The 21,051-nt window shown below is 40.8% G+C and overlaps 1 protein-coding gene across 1 annotated transcript in view; it reads left to right on the forward strand.

Annotated features, from left to right (window-relative positions):
* Window positions 1–20,103, forward strand: part of LOC107996339 (uncharacterized) — a 163,420-nt gene extending 143,317 nt beyond the window's left edge. The window contains exons 5-7 of the mRNA XM_062085817.1: window positions 5,632–5,804; window positions 14,674–15,041; window positions 15,872–20,103. Coding sequence (XP_061941801.1) covers window positions 5,632–5,804; window positions 14,674–15,041; window positions 15,872–16,083 — 753 coding nt within the window. The 3' untranslated portion in view covers window positions 16,084–20,103. The remainder of the gene's footprint in view (window positions 1–5,631; window positions 5,805–14,673; window positions 15,042–15,871) is intronic.
* Window positions 20,104–21,051: the final 948 nt, after the last annotated feature.

Here is a 21,051-nt window from a genome sequence, read left to right on the forward strand (position 1 = left end):
CCGAGCGGTGTACCCGGAAGTAATAACACTTCCGAAAACTCGTGTCGCCGATTCGAAGCGGGGCGAAACTGAAACGCGGCGAAACTGTTCGGCCCAGATGGAAATTCGCGGTCGGACAAGCGGAAAAGGGTTGTTTGCGAGAAAGGGAAAAAATGAAAATTCACGAGCGTTCGCTTGAAAGCTGGGGCGGGCTTGTTCGAGAAAATATTTTTTCGAATAGACTTGTTCCAGGCTTGGAGGCGTGTTGGAGACGTTTTGGAGAGGGAATTTTTGAAATTTTAAATTTATTTTCTTAGATCTTAACGCAGCGAATTTTTCTTGCTTACTTATTTTATATATATCGCAAATAGAAGCGAGTAGAATATCGTTTATTACGCAAAATTCATTTGTATTTTTGTCAACACGATTAGAAAAAAATAAATAAGAATATTCCCGATCCTTTGATCATATTATAATATTTTTCCTTGGATATTTTGTATATTATTGCTCATAAATTACATATAGATTTTTTGTTAAATTTTTCTAATTTGTAATTTATCTATAATGTAAAAGGAAAACTACGAGTTATTTGAATATGAAAGAATATGAGAGTCACGTTTGAAAAAAGAAGGGAAAAAGGAATCGTCGAAATTAAGTTAACTTGGGGCGTTTCCCATGGATCCACGGAAATTGGTCCCCTCGTTTTTCCCCGACAAATACAAATTATTAATTTGTACAGAGAGAATAGAGCACGTATAAACGGCATAATTTATATAATATTGCATTATTCCCCTTTATTTGAACAATTCGAGCTGCCCACTAATAAATGGCTATTATTACGTAAACCTGCAGCCTCGCTACAGATTGGACGCGCATTGAAAATTCATCGAGCGAGGATGTATCACGCGTTTATTACAAATTTCCAGTGCACGGTGTTAAAACAAACGTTGTTTCAATCCGGAGAATCGAGCGCGAAACGCCGGGAATTATCCTTAGCGTGTTACGCGTGTGTGAAACACCCGCCAGCTTAATAAGGAACGGTATATAGATTTGGATTAATATGGATCTCCTCGGTGTCCTTTCATTCGAGATTCAGGAGGAACGCGCGATGGAAGGGAACGATGAAATCCGCCTGGCTGGAAAAATCCTCTCTCGATTCGAGGGAAGAAAGAATATCGCGGGGCTAGATGAAGAAAAATCTTAACGTGCACGGGAGAAAATGCAGCTTTACCTCCGCGGATTTCGCGGGAGAAGAGAATAGGAGCGAGGTATCAGAGGCTTTTCTAAAGAGGCAGTAAAGCCGAAGAATATGGTAGCTATTCGAGAAAACGATCCGAGAAGAGTCTCAACCGGAAAAATAAATTCTGAAACGTAATTATTAGATCAAATTAATGTTTTTTTTTGGAGGGGGTTTATGTCTTTCAACGTTTGAGAACTGTACTTCGAACGACGATTTGAATATATATCACAGTAAAATAAAATCTGATTGGGGCAAGCACGAGAAGAAATAATATATTTTTTCCGTTCCTTTTCCAAAATATGTCTCGTACGATTACAGTAAAAGAGTAATATAACAATATAAAAGTTTCAGAATTACAGTTACGAATCGGCCAGTAAAATTAAAAAATTTCTGTAAAATGAGATTCTAAAAGTTAACGAAAAAGGGGATGAAACAATAGAACACGTAAATGAAGAAAATTTGTTTAAACGAGACGAGACGCGAAAAGAAGTTAGAGACAAACGAAAATTCACCGATCCAATCTCGCATATTTCCCCGGTAATCTTTGAAAAAGCAGGGATCACGAGTATTCGGCCGTCCAAAAACTGGTCATCCAAATTTATGCGAGTCGCTATATCGCCAACGGGTAAATACCGTATCTCTGTACACTCTCCCTCTCCCTCTCTTTTCCTTTCTCCTTCACTCTCACTCTCGTCCGTCTCTCGTTCGCCGCACGATCTATCGGTTTTTGCACCCTCGTTTTTGTATACACGCGCAGATTAAGTCTAACGCCGCGACACGGTCGCCGTTAATGAACGAGAAAGTGTCGTTTGCGCCAGGAAACCAGGAAGGGTGGAGGAGGGAAAAGGGGGAGGGAGGAATTTTCAAATTTGCGTTTACGCCCCGAAGCCAACCGAACCCCTTACTCTCTCTCTCTTTCTGCCCTCGACAACCGAGCTTCCTGCTCTCTGCGCTGCAAACCACTGCCCCGAGCAAATGAACGCGTAAATATAGCCCCGCTCGTAAATACAAGAGAGATTTATACCGCACTCTCCCCCTTCGATTTTATTTATTTATTTATTTATTTATTCTTTCTCCCCCCATTCGTTTCCATCGAATCGGCCATTTTCGTTCAAATACGGGATATAATAACGATCGCCCATTTTTTTTTTTTTACACTGTGAACGTTTTTTTTACATTTTCGAAATTTTTGGAAATTTTTACCCTATTTGAGGGTAAAAATGAAGAAAATTCCACGAGAGTAAATTCTTTGTTGTATTCCGTCGAAGATTTAAAAGATATAAGAAGTAAGTTTCTCAATTATCGCAAAAGAAAATACTTTTGTTTATCATTCCAAAGAAAATCTCGTCCTCTGCTATTATTTATAACGAGAAGGGAGAACGTCGTTCCCCGTGAAATTGTTACCACGTACGTTTTTAATCCAAATTAAAATGGTCGATCTCTCCGCGTATTCAGATTTCGAGAGAACTAGGATAATGAATAGCCGCGCAACTCGATCACCGAGCGAGGGGATTGGAAATTTTATTGAACGAGGCAACGTGCGTCTAAATATTTTTCTCGTGAGAGAGTGGAATTACGAATTTGCGTCGTTGGTTTAACGGGATAATTTGCAGAGCAACGGTTTTTACGTTCCTTTTGCGACGAAGAATCGAAGAAAGGAGGAGAGAAAGTTGGCGCTCTTATTGCGAAACTATGCGAGTCTGACGACCCGCTTCAGCTCCCCGATTAATTGGACGACCGCCTTCACGGAGGCGATGTTAATTAGAGATTATTACCAATCGTTCTCCCTTTGCGACGAGTGCTCCCGCCGATTGAAGCACCTTGGAAATTATGCATCGATCCTAGAACCGTGGAGAAAACTTGGTCATTCCTTGGAAAATGTAAAATATACAACCGTTTCCTCGATCGCCTCGTTCGTTCCTTTCCAGGAAAACGCAGAATCTGAACGCTCGATGGCGGAGGGAAGAACGAATGGAACGATCGATGGAAAAATTATTGTTTCAAATTTGTGAAAAATATCGAGGTCGGAGATCAGAAATTGGACGGACGAGTAAACACGATCTTACTCGGAGGAATATGGAATTAGTATCGTATTCCACAGCTTGGCGGAGGGGGATTAATTACACGGCGATAAGGTCTCGTGAATGGCCGAGGGAGGAAGGGGAGAAGGATTAAATGGAAGAGGGGCGAAACCTGTTCTTTTATCTGTTGGACGAGTTTTCGAGAGTAATACGATGACGAAGTTCCAGCTTCCTCCGGATACCAACCCGCTGTCAGAGGCTTTGAAACTGGGCCGAGCGCTAATTAAGGTCTAATTAATTGTTTCACGTACGGTGGCAGCCTCCAATTATGGCTTCCAATCGATTATCAGCGTCCGTGGCAGAAGTACGGGTTCCTATTGAGCGAAACACGATCATTGATAAAGGAAAGAAAAAAAGAAGAAGAAGAAGAAGAAGGGAAAAACGCGGAAAAAAAGCTCGCCCGGGGAAAAAATGAATGCACTCGAACGGAAAGAATAGAATTAGCCCTAGTTTTCCGTTTTAGTGTTGTTATTGTCATAAAAGAATCGATTTTTAAAAAAACGAACAAATTTGCAAGTGTATTAATTTTTCACGTAACGATTTATAATTTACAGCAATTCTATTTTATTTAGTATTTTCACGTGTGTCGCTTCCAAATCATGGATCACCAATTCTATAAAACTTTCCACGTGCTTCTTTTTCACTCGATATCATCAATACAATCACTATAGATACAATAAAGATACTCGATGAACGAACTTTAAAAAAAATCCAAAAATTTCTCCAAAAACTACGAATAATAAATAACATCTTATGCTACATCGAACACCATCAGATAAGATAAAGAAATACGCGCCAAATACCATCCCGATTGTGTCCACCGTCGATAACCGTAGCAAACTTTTCCAATGCACAAAAGCCGCCCATCGTTCGACTCCCTTCTCTCTTCGTTGCGAGAAAAGAAGAAGAAAAAGAAGATCCATACGTACGTCTCGTGCTTGTTGCGAGAGAAACATCTCTGGAAGAATGGCGAGAAGAGAGAGGTTCGCAAAGTCTTCGATATTCCCTTTAATCCGGTTGGGCCGATCAATCGGGGCTCTGCGGACCCGATACTTGCCACGTCCCCCGGGATATCCACTCCGCGGCAGGGAACTAATCACGGAGTGGAAACTCGGTTCGTGACTCGGTGGCTCGGTTGGATTGTCGCTTTTGAAAATTTCATTCGACAACGTTGGGCCAACCATCCCCCGCCCCAAATTGAGTTTCGTGTAACGGTACGTACACGCGATTCTGAATCAATTCGACGATATATATATATATATGTGTGTGTGTGTACATATATGGAATATGGACCGGCGATAAAAAAAAATTCTCGTTGCATCGATAAATCGATCGATCGACAATTATCCGAATTTTGAAATGAAATTGAAATCTCGTCTTCCTAGAATTTAACGCGATTACGATGGCGTACGTCAGAAATTGTACAACGAAATTATGGAAAATGTGCTTATGTTAGAAAAAAATCAATTTGAACGGATAAAGATTAAAGATCGTGTATCTGGAATTTATTAAAAAAGTTCGAAATTGAAATTATCCGGCAATGTTTAATTACTATATTATCCTATAGCCGAAGGATTTTTTCGTGACAATTTAATACGATTATGAAATTTGATGGCATACATCGGAATGATGAAAATTATCGAAGATGTGGTTATCTTGGCAAAAAAGATTCTTAAATATTGGAATAAATTGAATCAATTTGAACGGTTTAAAAATTAAGTTATCTGGAATGATAAAAAAATCCTCGCGCTCGACTCTCTTAATTATCCGAATGTTTCGCGTGCGATCTTATCTCTATAGCCGAAAGATTTCTCTTATTAACAATTTGATTACGAAAATAACATCAGCGACGAACGATGAAAACGCGACATCGATATTGAAAAAATTTATACGGCGATTATTTGGCCAAAAGATTCTCGAGTAATAAAGTTGGAATCAATTCGATCTTCCGTTCGAACGGATAAAGGACGGTTGTTCCATTAAGATTTACAAATTCACAAGTTTTTCGCGTGAAATAGGACAGGAATTTCAAGAAGAAGACTCGTAAACCATTATGGAAATTCGCAATTAGTATTCAGCTTATTTCCACCGAATTACTATCCGACAGGTATTATCGGTTAATTTAAGCGAGCTTAGTTGAATGCGCAAAGTTCACCTCGGATCCAGCTATTGGATCCGGTTCCAAATTTCGTACAAATTTCTTGTATTATCGTCGCATTAGAAATTCTTCCGGAGAATTGAAACTCGAAATTTTGTCTCGAAAATGGACGATAATTCCAATTGTTCGAACGACAAACTTGGTAGAAACTTGGTGTCTCTGGTGTGTTACAGCTACGCGAGTACACGTTGACGGAAACGTATCACGAGGACGACGTCGAGGTGGAATTCGTCAGCAACGACAATCTGCTTGCCAGCAATCCGACTCCTAGAGGGATCGATCCGAACAGGGACCTGAACGAGGCCATCGCCGAGGAACGGAGGGAAATGGACACTCAGAGATACAGGTACGTATCGCTCGTTCATTTTTATCGAATTCCACTTCGAAGGAACGAACGGAAGTAGTGTAATAGAAGTGGCGTCGAGAGATAGGAAACGTTCGATGGCCAATTCGAAAATTTCTCGATTATCCGTGTTATTTATAGAGCTTAAGGTAGGTTTTTCTTTTTTTTAAAAAGCGAAAGTAGAGAAGAAAGAAAGGATAAGATGCACTCCGATTTAATTTATTTGAAATGGCCGTTTTACGGAAGATTGAAATTTACGTTTCTTCCTCCGTCCTCGGTTTCGATCCTGTGAGAGTAAGAATTTTCAAACAGCGATTTAAGAGTTACGTTTCGAAGATTCCAATAACTTCTTTCCATCTTTTTATACCAAGATTGTATTGCATGCTTACTTATTGAAGAAATGGTGGTAGAAATATTGATATCATGGTTTATCACCATTTGCCCCCAAATATGATCGAATTTTAATCTTCCTTTCAAACTTCGCGCAACAACGATAGAAATTCTTTCTCCTTTTTCCAACACCTTAACCAACCATTAAATCCTTCGAAAATTGAAAACTCCTTTCATTCCCCGAGCTTATTTTCCAAACGAAAATTCGTGTTCAGAAAAAAATGGAAGAGGGGGCAGTCGAAGTATTAGCAATGGATGTTTTCTCTGTGTTTACAATTTACTCTAATTCGAAGAATTAAATACCAGGTCAGATTCCTGCTCGTATTTGAAAAGAGGCTTTCCATCCTGGGAAATTCGCCCTCGAAATTTTTCCCTTAACTTTTTTTTCAAACGCTGTATACACAGAAGGAGGAGAAGCAGGGATGCAGGGAGAGGAGGAAATAACGATTCCACGCGCATTTCTCGTTGCACAAAGCTAGACGGCTAGACGGAGGCAGGGGAAAAGATGAACTTTCCCTATGAAACCGGGTGGCTCGATCGTGAAAGTTAAAGAGGGAAATAGAGCGAGAGAGGGGGGGAGGGAGAGGAGAAAGGATCTCGTAATGATACGAGAACCGAGGCGGGTTGCGAAAGGAAAGGAAAAACGTGAGATAGATCTTCTTCGAGATCGTCTTCAACAAGCTCTGTGAACAATCATCGTGAAGGGGATACCATCTTTCCTTCGTCCACCTTCCTCGATCGTGCACCTTCTCTCGTTCTTTCGATTTCTTTTTTCCGGACATGTCGATTTTCATTCAGATTTCCACACCCAACAATCCTTTATACGCAAGTGTCCATTCAACGTGCCCCTTCCCTGCCCCTGACCTGTAGCTTCTGCTGCAAGGGTTCTTCTCCTCGAACCCTTGTTGCCGCCATTGTGCCCAAGGAAACGAATTTCGCCATTTTCAATTAGTATCGGAGTAGTTTTATCCTGCAAATTGTCAATTTGTTGCAGGTAGAAAATTAAATTTTCGTGGAAAATATGAACAACTAAATCTTACTCCGTGTATTAATACGTTATATCAATTTTCCTTCTTCTAATATCTTCTTCGAATATCTGAAATCAAAAAAATGGAAGAAGCTTTTTTTTAACTGGAAAGACAAGAGGAAATTGAAAATGGGATAAGAAAAAAATTATATTGGATAACCTACAACTCGTTCAAATCAAGTGATCCAAATATCGAATGCATTAATTTTAAAGGAGATAGCTTTTAAAAATGAATATTTCGTCGATACGATGAAATTGAAATACTCTATTAATACATATATAAATATAAAATATCTGGAAAAAACTTATTTATCATTATTTATTTTCTTGGTAAAAACGGAAACTCGTGAAAGCGGAATAATCCGGAGCGGAATCAAACGCGGTTTCCGATTCCCCCTGGTCACCTTGTATACGCCATCCGACATCCGATGCCCGATAACGATATTACTTTTCGCGGATTCTCAGTTGGAATTTCTCCTATTATATACAGGCACAAAGTAGAGTGGCCTTATCCCGTTGTAATATCCGGCCATGGCGTGGGTTCAACGCGTCCACGCGATCATCTATGAAACGGAACCGAGCCGAGTGTCGTAACTTTTTCCCTTATACTCTATACCTTCCTCCTGCCTTCCCTCGTCGGGTTATCGAGAGAGGGCGGGCAATTTTTATCGAATCAGACCTCCTCCTCGTCCTTCTTCGTCCAATTGGACTCGACAATATCGCGATGCGCCTTGGAAAATTATCCGGCGAGGAATCGAGTGAAGCGCGAGATTTCATCTTAGGATGAACGAACGATCGTGGAAATAAATTTCGAGACGTTTGTCTTGTGACAAGTTTTATTTAACTTGAGGATATTTTGTAGCGACAGACGCTACAAGAGATTTTTTGATTCGATCGATTAATTACGAGTCAAAAATGAGAAGGGACGGAGAACTTAGAATAATATTTAGATCGCTTTTCGTGGAATTATTATAAAGTTAGGGTCTTTTTCGTGGTTTAATATCGGTTTAATGTCGATCGAGATATATCTTTTATTAAGATTCGAAAATTTTATATGAAAATTTGGGATAAAAAATTCCCGAGCATGGTAATATCGCATGATGTCATAGATGCTATGGATAAAATATTTCATCGTTTTAATATCGGCTATTGGAGATGGATATCTCGCGTATCTTTTATTAGGATATTTCGTCCGAAAATTTGAATTAAAAAAAATGGTAAATAAAGTATACATTATATCTCTCCAAAATGAATTTTATTTCTTACTCTTGTGATGAAAACTCGTAAAAAAAAAAATAGATATTTCTATCCAAATTACGGGTTGAATAAAAGATACGCTTAAATATCAAGTCCGTGATAGTTGCACAACAACGTACAAAGTGGTTTAGAAGAAAATAAAGAAGTATCTTTAATTCCACAATTGGATCTCGATTCGATAAACCAGAGAGAATACGAACGTTATCGAGACGAAAGAAAAAAAGGCGTATCGATCGAATAAATTTTTTTACCCAAACTGCTGGAATTGTTTCGACGAAGGGGAATAGAAACACAAGCTTGATACCTGGCCACTACCAGCTACCAACGACAATCGTAAAATACGTTGTTCTGGCTACGAAACTTTTAACCAAATTGGAACACTGTCCACTGGAATTTATTTTTTTGTTCTTTCTTTTTTTCTGTATTCCTTTCGATATATCAGGAATATTTCGTATCAATGTCTCGAAACGTTGATGAAACCTCTGACTTTCTGCATCATCTCTCTCTCTTTCTCTCTTTTTCTAAATTTTCAATCTCATTCATTTCTCCAAGAATCGATCATCCATCTTGGATCAACAGTTTTTCCGTACTTTAGTCAATCGATTAAGCCACATTTCAGTTCTGAACAACTTTTTGATAAGGATGTACGAAAAATTCTCTGCCAATTTTAAAAAAAAAATTATAGAAATGGATCTGAACAATCTTCTCTTATTTTCTTGAAGAGTGCTCTCGAGACTATTTCTTTCACACTTACAAGTGATTAATCCGCGAGTAATTTGGATAATCGAATTAAGAATTTCATGTTTCATCTGAAAGTTGAAAGCGTGGAAAGTTTGGAAGACGATTAAATTATATATAGTTTCCCAAAAAGAGGCTACGTGAAAGATGGCCACGTCAAGGATGAAATTCAGCAGGGACGAAGTACTAGGAATACAGCAATTTCACGAGGACGAGCTCAACTTTATCGCGAAGCCTCCTATGTATTTTGTAACCGTGTTCCGAATATCAACCATGTTTCGAGCACTTTCGAGGTTTTCCTTTGTTAGAATGTTAACGACAAGCTGGCACAGCGGAGCTGCCACCGCAGGTGCGACAGCTCATTGAAGTGAGCCAGCTTTAGAAACGTTTCTATAGACACCGCCTCTCCCGAACAATGTCGCTCGACGATGAAAAAGAAGTATGTCGCCGCGGCCAGCTAGCGCCGAGGCCATATTGAATAATACTCGGTACAATGTCCTGGCTACCATTCAACCGAGTGACCCACTTCCCTTCTTTCCAAATGTGACGAGGAGAAAAAAAGATCCTCGCAACAGATGGATTAGCCGAGTGCGGCGAATTTCGAACCACCTTTTCCAACTCGTTTCCAACCCTTCCTTTCAATTTCCCTCTCGTATTTTCATCGATTTTTACTCGTCTCTCGAGAAGCGCGGATCGCCACTTAAATCGAAATCGATCTATGAAACGATGATACGCGTGTAATGCTCTTCGAGCCGCCTCTCCACTTCTCCATTCCGACTTCGAAATGACTACTCGTCCAAATCTTCGTTTCAGTCAGATTCAGCCACTCCAACTACGATTCAACTCGTTCTCGATACGTTCTCTACCATTTTACCGACAATATATATATATATATATATATGTGTATATATTGGAACAAAAGAGGAGGAGGAAAGAAGCCGATGAAAAACATCGTGATAAGAGAAAAATCGAGGAAGATGTCACGAGAAGGTTATGATGCTCGTTGGAATCGACGTATAACGTTGGAAGGTGGCCAGCTTTTTCTTATATATATATATATATATATATAAGAAGACCGATTACCGGAAACCGAGGATCAAGTTGTTCTTGTTCAAAGTGGTCGGATAGACGCGTCGAGAATGTCGAAAAGAGATCTTCTTTTCGCATCTTTTATTGGCTTCCTGGAAATTGGATTATTATTAGTTCAAAATCTATCGCTGCGCAGAAATTGATTAAAAGATCGCCGATCTTGATCGACAATTAAGAAATGGATACGCTCGACGGATCGTTGACTTTAGCGTATGCAGAATAACCAAGTTAAAATCGTTTCCACTTCGTAAGGGTAAGACATCGACGACTTAGTTACTTGGTTACTTAGTATATTCGACAAAGAAATGAGTTCGAGCAAGAAATCATCTCTATCTTCATCTTTCAAAGAGATTTCTCGAGGCGACTATCTCATACAGCGTATAGAGTCGAAACGATTTTGGGAAAGCGTGTTCGAGTTGAGGGAGAGCGATTCTCTTTTACGTTAATCTAATTTATTAAATTCTTGGCAAATAAACAAAGTTGAAACGTCAACAAGCGCTGGCTGTAAAAAATAATGAAAATAAAAAAAATGAGAAACAAACGAACGTGGCGAGTGTAAACAAACAAGCAGGTTTTAAATATTCACGCCAGCTGTTCCTTTCACGCGAATGTTTTTCATTTCCGAGAATATTTTATAAAACGAAAGACCACGCTTCCTTCTTTTGTGCGGGGAATGAAATTCAATTATTTAATCTGAAAAAGCATCCTCCTCTTCCCTCCCCTCCCCGCAAATATTCACAGATTACGATTAATTATCATTAATTAACCCGGCTATGGGGAATCCTTTGACAATTCGGCAAGTTAAATTAAATATAACTTCGTCCCTTGTCGTCGAAAATACCAGTCAGTTTTTTCACCGAATTATCGCGCGTGAATGTACTTTGGAATTCGAAATACAACGGAAAAACAACAATTCGGAATTTCGGCTTGGAAAATGGCAAATGCCACCACAGGTTGGACGATAATCGGAATTTCGTTGAGACGAAGAGGCGAGAATATTTTTAAAGAAAACAAAATAATTCTACGTCGATTATTTACTATTTTTTTACCGTACATTACCAACATTCGATCGATCGTTTTCGATCTTCGAATGTTCCAATTCCTAACAATAGTCCACACAAGTTTTGTGCAAAAGTTTTTGTGAAAATTGAAAATGATAGATGAAATTTGAACCGAGAGATTTAATGTATCTTTTTCTTTTTCGAATCGAAAAGCAAAAGGAGTTAGAATTATTAATTTATCCGTTATAATTGTTATTAACAATTATATCGTTCATCTTATTTCACAGGCAACATTTAAATTAAACGCGTCGACGTTGAATTTTTTTTTTTTTTGAAACAACTCGAAACGAAACAATTGATAATAAAATAATATTGTAAATTAAACGATGAATTAATTTCGAACGGTTTTACGATCAATCGAAATTCGACCGAATTTCGATTCGAATTAACGAGTATAATCAATTCCATTCAATTCCAACTTTTAATTCATCGACCAGCCAGTTTTCGATGCGCCAAAATAAACGATTCTACGAAACGGCGACTTTTATTATTATTATTATTATTATTATTATTATTATTATTATCGAAAGCGAGAAGAAAAGCGCAACGTGTCGTTCGCTTTTATTAAACGTAATTTATTTCCGTTTCGATGCGCCAATAAGTTTGGCTCGATCGCAATATCGGGTCGTTTCAAAAATTGTGCAGAGAGAGGGTGATTCGATCGCCCGATTTGCCGCGTAAAGAGATCGATTAAAGCGTTAAACGCGGATACCTTCACGTGCCAATCGAAAATATATTTACGAAAGCGGCGTTATTATATCGGAATTTGCAATTCGGATCGCCCGTTGACAATTTTAAAATGCAAATGGCCGCGGCAAGGGGCGTAAATTGGTTGGCTGCGCGGTACTCTTGCCGCTTCCGGAAGTTGCGCGCACGAAAATCGCGAGGGAAGCCGTGCTCGCCAGGCCGAAAGAATTGCGGAATTTTTCTTCCCGAATCGAGGAAACGAGAATTGTGACCATAGGTGGAAATATAAGGGATAAGGGAAATGGAGGGAATGGAATGGCGTGGCATTTCGTGCGTCGTAATCTCATTAAACACCTGTCGGAAGTGGTGAAACATTTTTAAATATCTAAAATATGATAACGCTTGCGTAGATGATTCGACATATTCGAAAGCGTGGATATTTAAACGGATCTCTGTGTCGATGTATAAAATCAAACGAGCCAAGTTAGAAAAGTTAGAATTTTTCTTCTCGAAATCACGGTATATCTAATATCATTTAATATTATTTTTATTTTAATCTTCAAATTTGCGGTTTATTTATCCTTATACTTTATTTTAATTTTTCTATAATTATTTCCCGATCGAATCTCAACGATAACGAAAGTGTATAAAATTACTTTGACTCGTTCCGTTAAATAAATCCCCCTTCCTTCTTTATCCCGCCTCCTTTCCCAAAAACAAAATACCGAGCGATCTCCCGCTAAAACTCCATGGCGGTAGCTCGTTTTTCCGAGAAAATGCAAAATTATCGTCCTTCCTAAGACTTTTTCACGGCCGGAGCCTCTCCCTCTTCTCGCTCTTTACGGTTTAATGCGGACGGCAATTAAGACGTAAGGATAAGATTATCAGCGTTGCAGCAGCGGAAGCGTTAAAAATTACAATCTCTGGGGGGGGGGGCGGTGTAATTAAAGGGAAACTGGGTCAACCGGGCTGGGTTGATCGGCTGGACGAAACAATTCTCGCCCGAAAACGAGGAGGAATGCGTGAAAATTTCGACCGTTCTTCTCGTAACAATTTTCCCAGAGGGATGGGAATTAAGATGATTCAATTTCGACGAAATTGTCTGTAGTTTTCACTGTGTTCTCGCTCAGATGCGAATGGTGTACAATGATCTGTGAGAGTTAGGTGAAAAATAATATTCCCGGATACTAATAGTAAATATTAATTATCGCGAGATGATTTTCGTATTAACGAGAAAATTGGGCTTTATTCTTCTAAAATATTACGTACATGTATCATTCAACATGGTTCTTCGATGAAATAAATCGTATCGAATTGATTCATTCAAACTTATTCTGTAGAGTCATCCCCTCTAATTTTATTTTTCTTTTGGAATGAAAATAATTATACTACGGAGGGTTAATCGAGAATTCGATCGTTTCGTCTGCAACAAGCAAATATTTATCCTCGAATCTAAAGATGTTTGGCCTCGTCGATGCAAATCACAAAGCTTATAATCAAAGTCAATAGTAACTATGCAAATGTTCGAATCGTCTCGACTTGTCGATCAAAAAAATTCTGAGAGATGTTCATCATTCAAAGGCGCGTTTCTTTTCCTGCTCAAAAATCGACAAATAAGAGAAAGAATAATATAAACGTACATAAGCGAAGAATGAGAGAATTGGCCAAATCATCAGAATCTATCTTCTCCGGTGAAATCGTGCAAATAAATTAAAAACGCACATATTGGCTAACTGAAAAAGAATTAGAATTCGAAATACCACGATAGCATACGTGATTATAATTTATTCCTCCTTCTTTCGTAATACTTTTCAAACTCGAGCAGAAAATTGCTCGAGAATCAAACCCATCACTACGCTCCACGCACGGTGGAAAGAGGCGAGATTGGACTGTCTACTTCTCGACGTGTAGTAGAACTCGTTCTCTCTCTCCGCCGATTCCACGACCAGCGAGGACCAACAACGTCTAATACCGAGAAATACGAGAAGAAGAGGGAAAAATTCGAGTTGGAGAAGAGGAGGGATACGGCAAAGCGGGATGAATAAGTTTCGATTTGCGAAACAGTAGTCGATCTCTTTCTCTCTCCCCTCCTCTCTTCCACCTTCCCTTCCCCCTGCCTCCTCGCTTTTTTCCTCGCCGGCCACCGACTCTAGCTCTCATCGCGTACGCAGACGTACGGCAACCGTAAATCAACTCTCGAAATTGTTTTCGAGTGGCGTCCGCTTCGGTAAACCGGGTTGTCTAGAAATTCGAGTAACGGCGTGGACGAACGATAACACACAGGATCCCTGTGCGATAACTTTTCATCGAGAGGGTGAGGGAGAGAGGAGGGGGGGATACGCGAGATACGATCCCGCTTGTTTGAATAGATTTCACGCGGATAAAAGAAGTTTGCGGCTGGGATACGGATTTTCTTTCGCAAATCGAGTATAAAATGCCGAACCCGTCGAATTTTTTCGCTCAACGAGATTGTCCAAGTTGAATCGAGATGCGATTCGTCCCTTTTTTTCTTTTTATCGCTACCATCGTTGTTGTTATTATTGTTATTACGCTGTTTACGCGAAGAGGAATTATGTAAAGGAGAAATGAAAGAAAATTCATTTCGAACGACTTTGATTTCAAGGTACTGGACGACGACGGGAAACGGTCAAATGGTGACCGAGGTTCCACGAGACAACAAGGCAGCGATCATGGACAGCATCGCCTCGTCGTACGCGTTGCAGAGGCCGAGATTCGCGGCGACAACCCCCCCAAAGTTCGTGAAACTCGAGGGTAAGGGCGGTGGGTGGCCTTATTACCAGAAGTACAGGCAGGCGGAGGCACAAAAGGCGCAAATCTTCGAGGACATCCAAAGGAAAATGGCGAACGCGACGAGCGGGAACAGCATAGGCGTCCATTCGTGGAATTCGACCGACATCGCGGGCCAACGCCAGCACAGGCTCAGGATGAAACATCATCGACTGACGTCCAAGGGGAAGCGGTTGAGGACGCGTAAGTGGGGAAACCTCTGTGGCCCGTGTATATATCTCGGCTTTTTATCGCCCTGGAACCCCATTCTTCCGATCGTTGAAAAGCGCGGTGACATTGTTCGCGCGGACAATGAAGGACCAACAGTTGATGCGATCTTTTCATTCATGGAAATTAATGGTGAAACAGAACAGCACGGAGATATTTTCCACGCAAATGATCAAAGGATGTCCTCTTCTTGCCTCTCCGACTTGTTTCCTCCATTCAGAGGAACCGGCTTTTGTTAGCTCGGGACCACGTCGATTATCCTTTTTATTCCTCGTTTCCTTTCATTCCCTTCCCTTTGGATAAACATTGTATGTCGCTCAATTTCATTTTTTGTTTTCTTTTTTCTTTTTCTTTTAGCTTTTCGTTGATCATTCGGCTGTTTCAAAGATTGACTTCGTTCCTCCGTTGCATTTTCTATTTTTAAATACGAAATCGTAAAGTTTATCGTGTAAAAAATTTGTCCGTAAGTAGTTTCGCAATAAGTTCAATTCAACTGAATCAAAATTTCAGGTATAAAATTTCATAAAAACTTATTTCGAATGTACCATTATTAGTCCATTATTCATCTCGAGATTACAAAAATTCCCAAAAAACTTTGTCCAAAACTTCGACTCACTTTGAGCAAATTGAATTGAACAAAATGGGATTTAATCGTCCGCAATATCTCAACTTTCCCCCCGAGTCAATTATCAAAATCAACCGAATGAAAATTTCACAAAGATATTAATTCGAAATACGGTCCATTATTCATCTCGGGCGAGATTACAAAAAGATTTCGAAAGCGAAAATCGATAACGTTGTTGCAGGTCCGCCGAGGGATTGCAAGGTGGGAGAATGGGGCCCGTGGAGCGCGTGCAGTCGTAGCTGCGGGGTAGGTGAGACGCAGAGGACGCGGAAGATCACGATAAAGCCGCGGCGTGGCGGGTCGTCGTGTCCACCCCTGAAAGAGACCAAGTGGTGCGGCAGCGCGAGCCCCTGCACCGACGGCAAATCCATCCTGGACAGCTATCAATGGTAGTCGTGGTGAAACGATCCCGCCAACGACGTACACGTCGACTCGAGATGATTTGCCCCGAACGATCTGGAAGAAGTGGAGGAGGATTGAGAGGGGGAGGGGGGGCCCTGCCTGGGTCTCGGCCTGGGGGATACCTAGGCGAACACGGGCGGATCGTTACCAGTGGCCCGCTGGATTGCGTCAATAAAACGTCTATCGTAGTCGTAGCGCCAAAGATTTCGCGGGGGTGGAGACGCGTCGATATCGTCCGTCGACGATCGATCGAGAATTGGATTATTCGTTACCCGTCGTGTTTCACAGTTTTTCCTTCGTTGTTACTCGTATCGTTGATTGTTCCTCTCTCCTTGAGCCTGGAGATAATTTTTGTGCCGATGAATTGCGATCTTTTTTCTTTTTTAAGCTTTTTTTAAGCAAGGTGAGAAGTTGGATTTTTCAGAAAAGAAAAAATATCGCGCTGAAGATTGAGTCGAGTAATTCTCTGCGACCTCGTTCGTGATCATTGAGATCGAATTGAGAGCGATTTAGGAAAGTATTTGAACATTTTTTCTTTTTTTAAGGAAAATCGGAGAACTTTTTACAATATCTAATTTTATTAGATTGCGAATTTTTATGAAAATACGTATTTTTCGTATATAACGAAATTACCGACGTTCTGCAAAATACTACTAATATTTCGCCCATTAATTTTATCAATTTTATCAATATTCTGCTCAAAAATCCGCAGTCTACCACCAATGATATATTCCCTAAAAAATTCCCTATAAATTGATAACACCCCTAGAAAAAGCTTTTCCTCTAACGACCGTTCAAACGCTTTCCCTGGTCACTGTACATATTTCCCGCGTGAAACGTTCTTTCGACGAGAGGAAAGCACGAGTCGAGTGTAAAAACGAACGAGGGATCGTTGGGGGATCGTAGAATGCCGCTTTTCAACGGTCCTCGATCGATCGCCAATCGACATTTCTCCTTGCGCGATATTTCTTTATGTACCGACCGAGCAGCAAACTCTCGTATCGTCCGCCGATCCAGCTTCCACCCTCTCCCTTCCACCTCGAGTTAGCGCTTACGGACAGGTCCGCGAGTGTTGCATTGGCGCACCATCCTCTCCCCTTGCGCAACTTGGACACCGTGGAAAAGAGGGGACGAAGAGGAGGAACGAACATTTTCCCCTGTTTATTCATCGGCTCGAACGATCGGAGACTACTTTGTCGCGAAGAGTACGGGAATTCAGTTCACGGATTATCCAGCTAGGAATAAAGCGAATTTCCGAACGAACAGGGATCCGCTGGAGAACTCGAGATACGAGCGTCCCAGTTCTCGCAGGAGAAAAAAAAGGAAGGGAAGAGGAAGGGAAAATTAAGGAGGAAGGAAGTGGAAGAGAGTTTTGCCGAAGGTTGGAAAAATTGCCGACAATTCCCCGGAGCCGAGGCGTTGAACGCAATTAGCCGGCGACCGGTCGGTTGCACGAGGGAAGCACCTCGTCTCGACGAGCGTGTGCGCGTGTGCGTGTGTGTGCATGGACGAGTTTACGTGCGTGTATATGTGTACGTGTGACGAATGAAGAAAGGGAGAGCGGATGAGAAAGTTTGGTCCGTGGAAAATCCAACGGGTGGTTCGCGTGTCGATCGACGGTCTTAAGGAGGCTTAAGTCGCCGTTTCCCTGGATATCCTTTCATCCGCAACTAGCTTTGCATTTCTTCGTGACTCGTGTCCCGGGGCACGCGTGTTTTCGAGCTGAGAAAGTTTATTGATTCTTGCTAGTACGCCCAGTGTGCTGTAAGTTCGGGGCGAGGAATTACACGTTTTTTTCTTTTCTTTTTTTTAGATGAGAGAAAGAGAGAGGGGAGGAGAAGGAGGAGGAACTTTGCTAAAAAACGTGAGCGGTCGAAATCGATGGTTAGAATCGCCGAATTTATAGACACGGGTGTACGCTGCTTCTACGGTTCTATTAACCTTTTAACCGAGTGCACTCCTCGTTCGAGTGGTGTTCGTTCGTTTTTTTATTCGAAGAATTTATCGATCCGGCGGCCTCCTTTCCCACGTTTCCACGTGGATAGAAATTCCGTGAAAATTTGAGGATAACTCTGAAGAATTGTTAGTTGAGAGTTATTTTTCGCCGGACATTGCGTTGAGAATGAGAATTACTCCGAAAGAAATATCTTCATTTGCGAAAAATTGTCTCTCGAGATTCTTGAGAATTTTATTCTCGAGTAATATATAGATATATATATTCGTCGTATTTCGTTATTAATTTAACTCGATTGTTCATAGTTGTTATGTACAATAGTTGCACGGTTAAAGGGTTAAAAAGTGTTCCCCCTAAGAAATCAATATCGACGCAGGAAAGAGATGCCCGTCCCACCCCTGTCGAATCCACAAGTGAGATCCACGCAAAGTGGAAAGAGGAAGAACAAAGAAAAAGAGATTTCGAGAAAAAGAAGATTTCGATTTTCCCGCGAAATGATCTTTCCGTTCGCGTCAAGTGCTAACCCGTTCTCGTGTGGCGTATAATAAGAGGAATTTTTACAAAGACTAAGAGAGAGAGAGAGAGAGAAAGAGAGAGAGAAAGAGAAACAAAAGAAAATAAAAAGAAAGATATCATCAGGTACGTCTTAGGTGAGTGTATTATATCTTTAGGCGTAAATTTAACGATAATAATTAACAACTAACGTTTAATCGTAATTCATTAATTAATAGGCTCTTGGTTATTAATGGCGCCCGTGAAAGGGTGTGCGCAACGGCTTGTCCTCCTCGCGTATATTGTAATGTAATGTTTAATCTAACGAGCAACGCTGCAATTATGCGGCGCATTGTCCGTCGAGGGACATGCTCGTCGTGCGTGGTCAAGTATCGTTTCGAGTAATTAAGGACGATCAAAGGCGGGGTGGGAAAAAAAAGGGTTCGTTTCGGCCCGAGGAGGTGCGCTCGTTCGCAATTTTTTTGATCCAGTTGTTTGAGCAACGCGAATTCTCAAATTCCTAGGAGAAATCGTTTCGATTAATTGATTAGAATTTAAAAAAGAAAGAAAGAAAGGAAGGAAGAAAGAAGAAGAAAAATGGCGGGAAGAGAAAAATCAATATAGAGAGAGTACAAAAAAAGAAAAAGAAAAGAAACAGTGTCGAGATTTTGTAGCAAAGTTCGACTACGGACGGTGTTACGATTCGCGAAATAAATAGAGGGAAAACATTTTCGCGAGCTTAATCCACGGAACGAGAAAGTTGTTCGGTGGATCGTGAAATTTCTCGCGGTACAATGCGTGCCGATAGAAACACCGTTGAAAGAGAGAGAGAGAGAGTGGAGGGCCTTTTCATTTCAAACCTGTGAAAGAAGAAGAAGAAGAAGAAGAAGGACCAAGCCGTCGCAGTTTTAGCAGCATTAAGGATGAACGTTTTATAAACTAAACGCTCGAGGGGACGCTTTCTTAACGAAAGTTTTCAACGACAAGGGAGGAGAGAAGGAGCAGTTGTACTTTGCCTAAGAAATAAAAGCGCGAGATAACAAGAGAGGAGGATGTTACCAAAGAGACGCCCGTATAAACGTGTATCTTATCCTTTCCCACTGTGTTTCCTTCCTTCCTTCCTTCCTTCCAAACCCCTCTTACGTTTCCCTTGAAAAACTTTCCCCCTGAATCTTTCGATTCGAAGCTATACTTAATTACGACGTACTTCGTGTCCTATCTCCCTTCCTCCTCTCTCGAAACACACGAATACGCTTCTTCCTCTCTTTCTCTCTTCTCCCTGAACGGTTCACGGAAGACAATGACAAATCAATAAGAGGGAGCGACTAAGGTAAGGAAAGGAGGATGATTCTGTACAAGTCACTGTGCATTCTAGCCTCTAAGGATCTAGCCGATAGGATTAGCCGTTAAGCAAGGGGGAAAAAAAACATGTAGCAATGTATAACACATAAGTTTATATTACATAATAAAATCTGTCGATAAAATCCGTTCGAACGATATTTTTCACTTGTGACGTATGATGAATGGTATTCGTATTCGTAATAAAGTAGCTACTATTTCAGGAATCAATCGTGTACAATTTTCGTATCCTTCCCATATATCTGAACGCTTCAAACAAAGTAAGTAGAAGAAAAATGTCTCCAGATTTAATAACAGTCAACATTTCCACAACAAGTTCGAGAAATCCAGAATCCAAAATATATACTATTCACATTTTCCTCTAACCTTCCTTTCAAAATAAAATCCACCAAGTATCCTAGAAAAAAATAATACAATAATCTATAACATTCACGTTTAAGAAGAACCACCACCAACTAGAAAAATTAGCAAATAAAGCGAACCTTCGCGGATAACGCTCTCCCTCTCTCTCTCCTCTCTCTCTCTCTCTCTCTGTTAACGATCCGATCCCTCTTCGCAACCCAACCGACAATATTAATAATCGTCCCGACGGAGCAATTCCGCAGTCGGGAGGGAGAGCTGGCAGCGTTGGTTGTTATCACGCAACATTACCCGAAAATAAAGGACGCGGTGCGGTTTGCCTCGAGAGAAGGAGAGAGAGAGAGAGAGAGAGAGAGGGACAGGTAGCAGGAATACAATACTTGGAAGGCGTTGTTGGAACCCTTCGGGTGAAGAGGGTGAGAACCCAGCAGCAACCCCTCGACTTTCGAGGACGAGACGAGTGCAATGATGCTGCACCAACCCTCTTTTTCTTTTTACCGAACCTTTGCCGAACCTATCTTTATCTCCCCGAGTTAATCGCATTAATGTCGCTCGTTTCTTTATTTCGGCGGAGCTCTTTTCGCCGGCGCTTACTCGCCGAGATATTTACTCCCTCGCCAAAGAAATTAATCGTGGCGTAATGGATTTTTAAAGGGAGAGGGAGGCTCTTTTAGAAATTTTCGTCATTCGTGTTCAAATCTTGAATTAGGGGGGGATTAATTTTTATTACGTGCGATATGGTATTTTAAATTGTAGTTATTTTGATAAACGAGAGAGTTGCGAATAAGAAATTC

This window comes from Apis cerana, linkage group LG15, assembly GCF_029169275.1.
Source record: "Apis cerana isolate GH-2021 linkage group LG15, AcerK_1.0, whole genome shotgun sequence".
NCBI lineage: Eukaryota > Metazoa > Arthropoda > Insecta > Hymenoptera > Apidae > Apis > Apis cerana.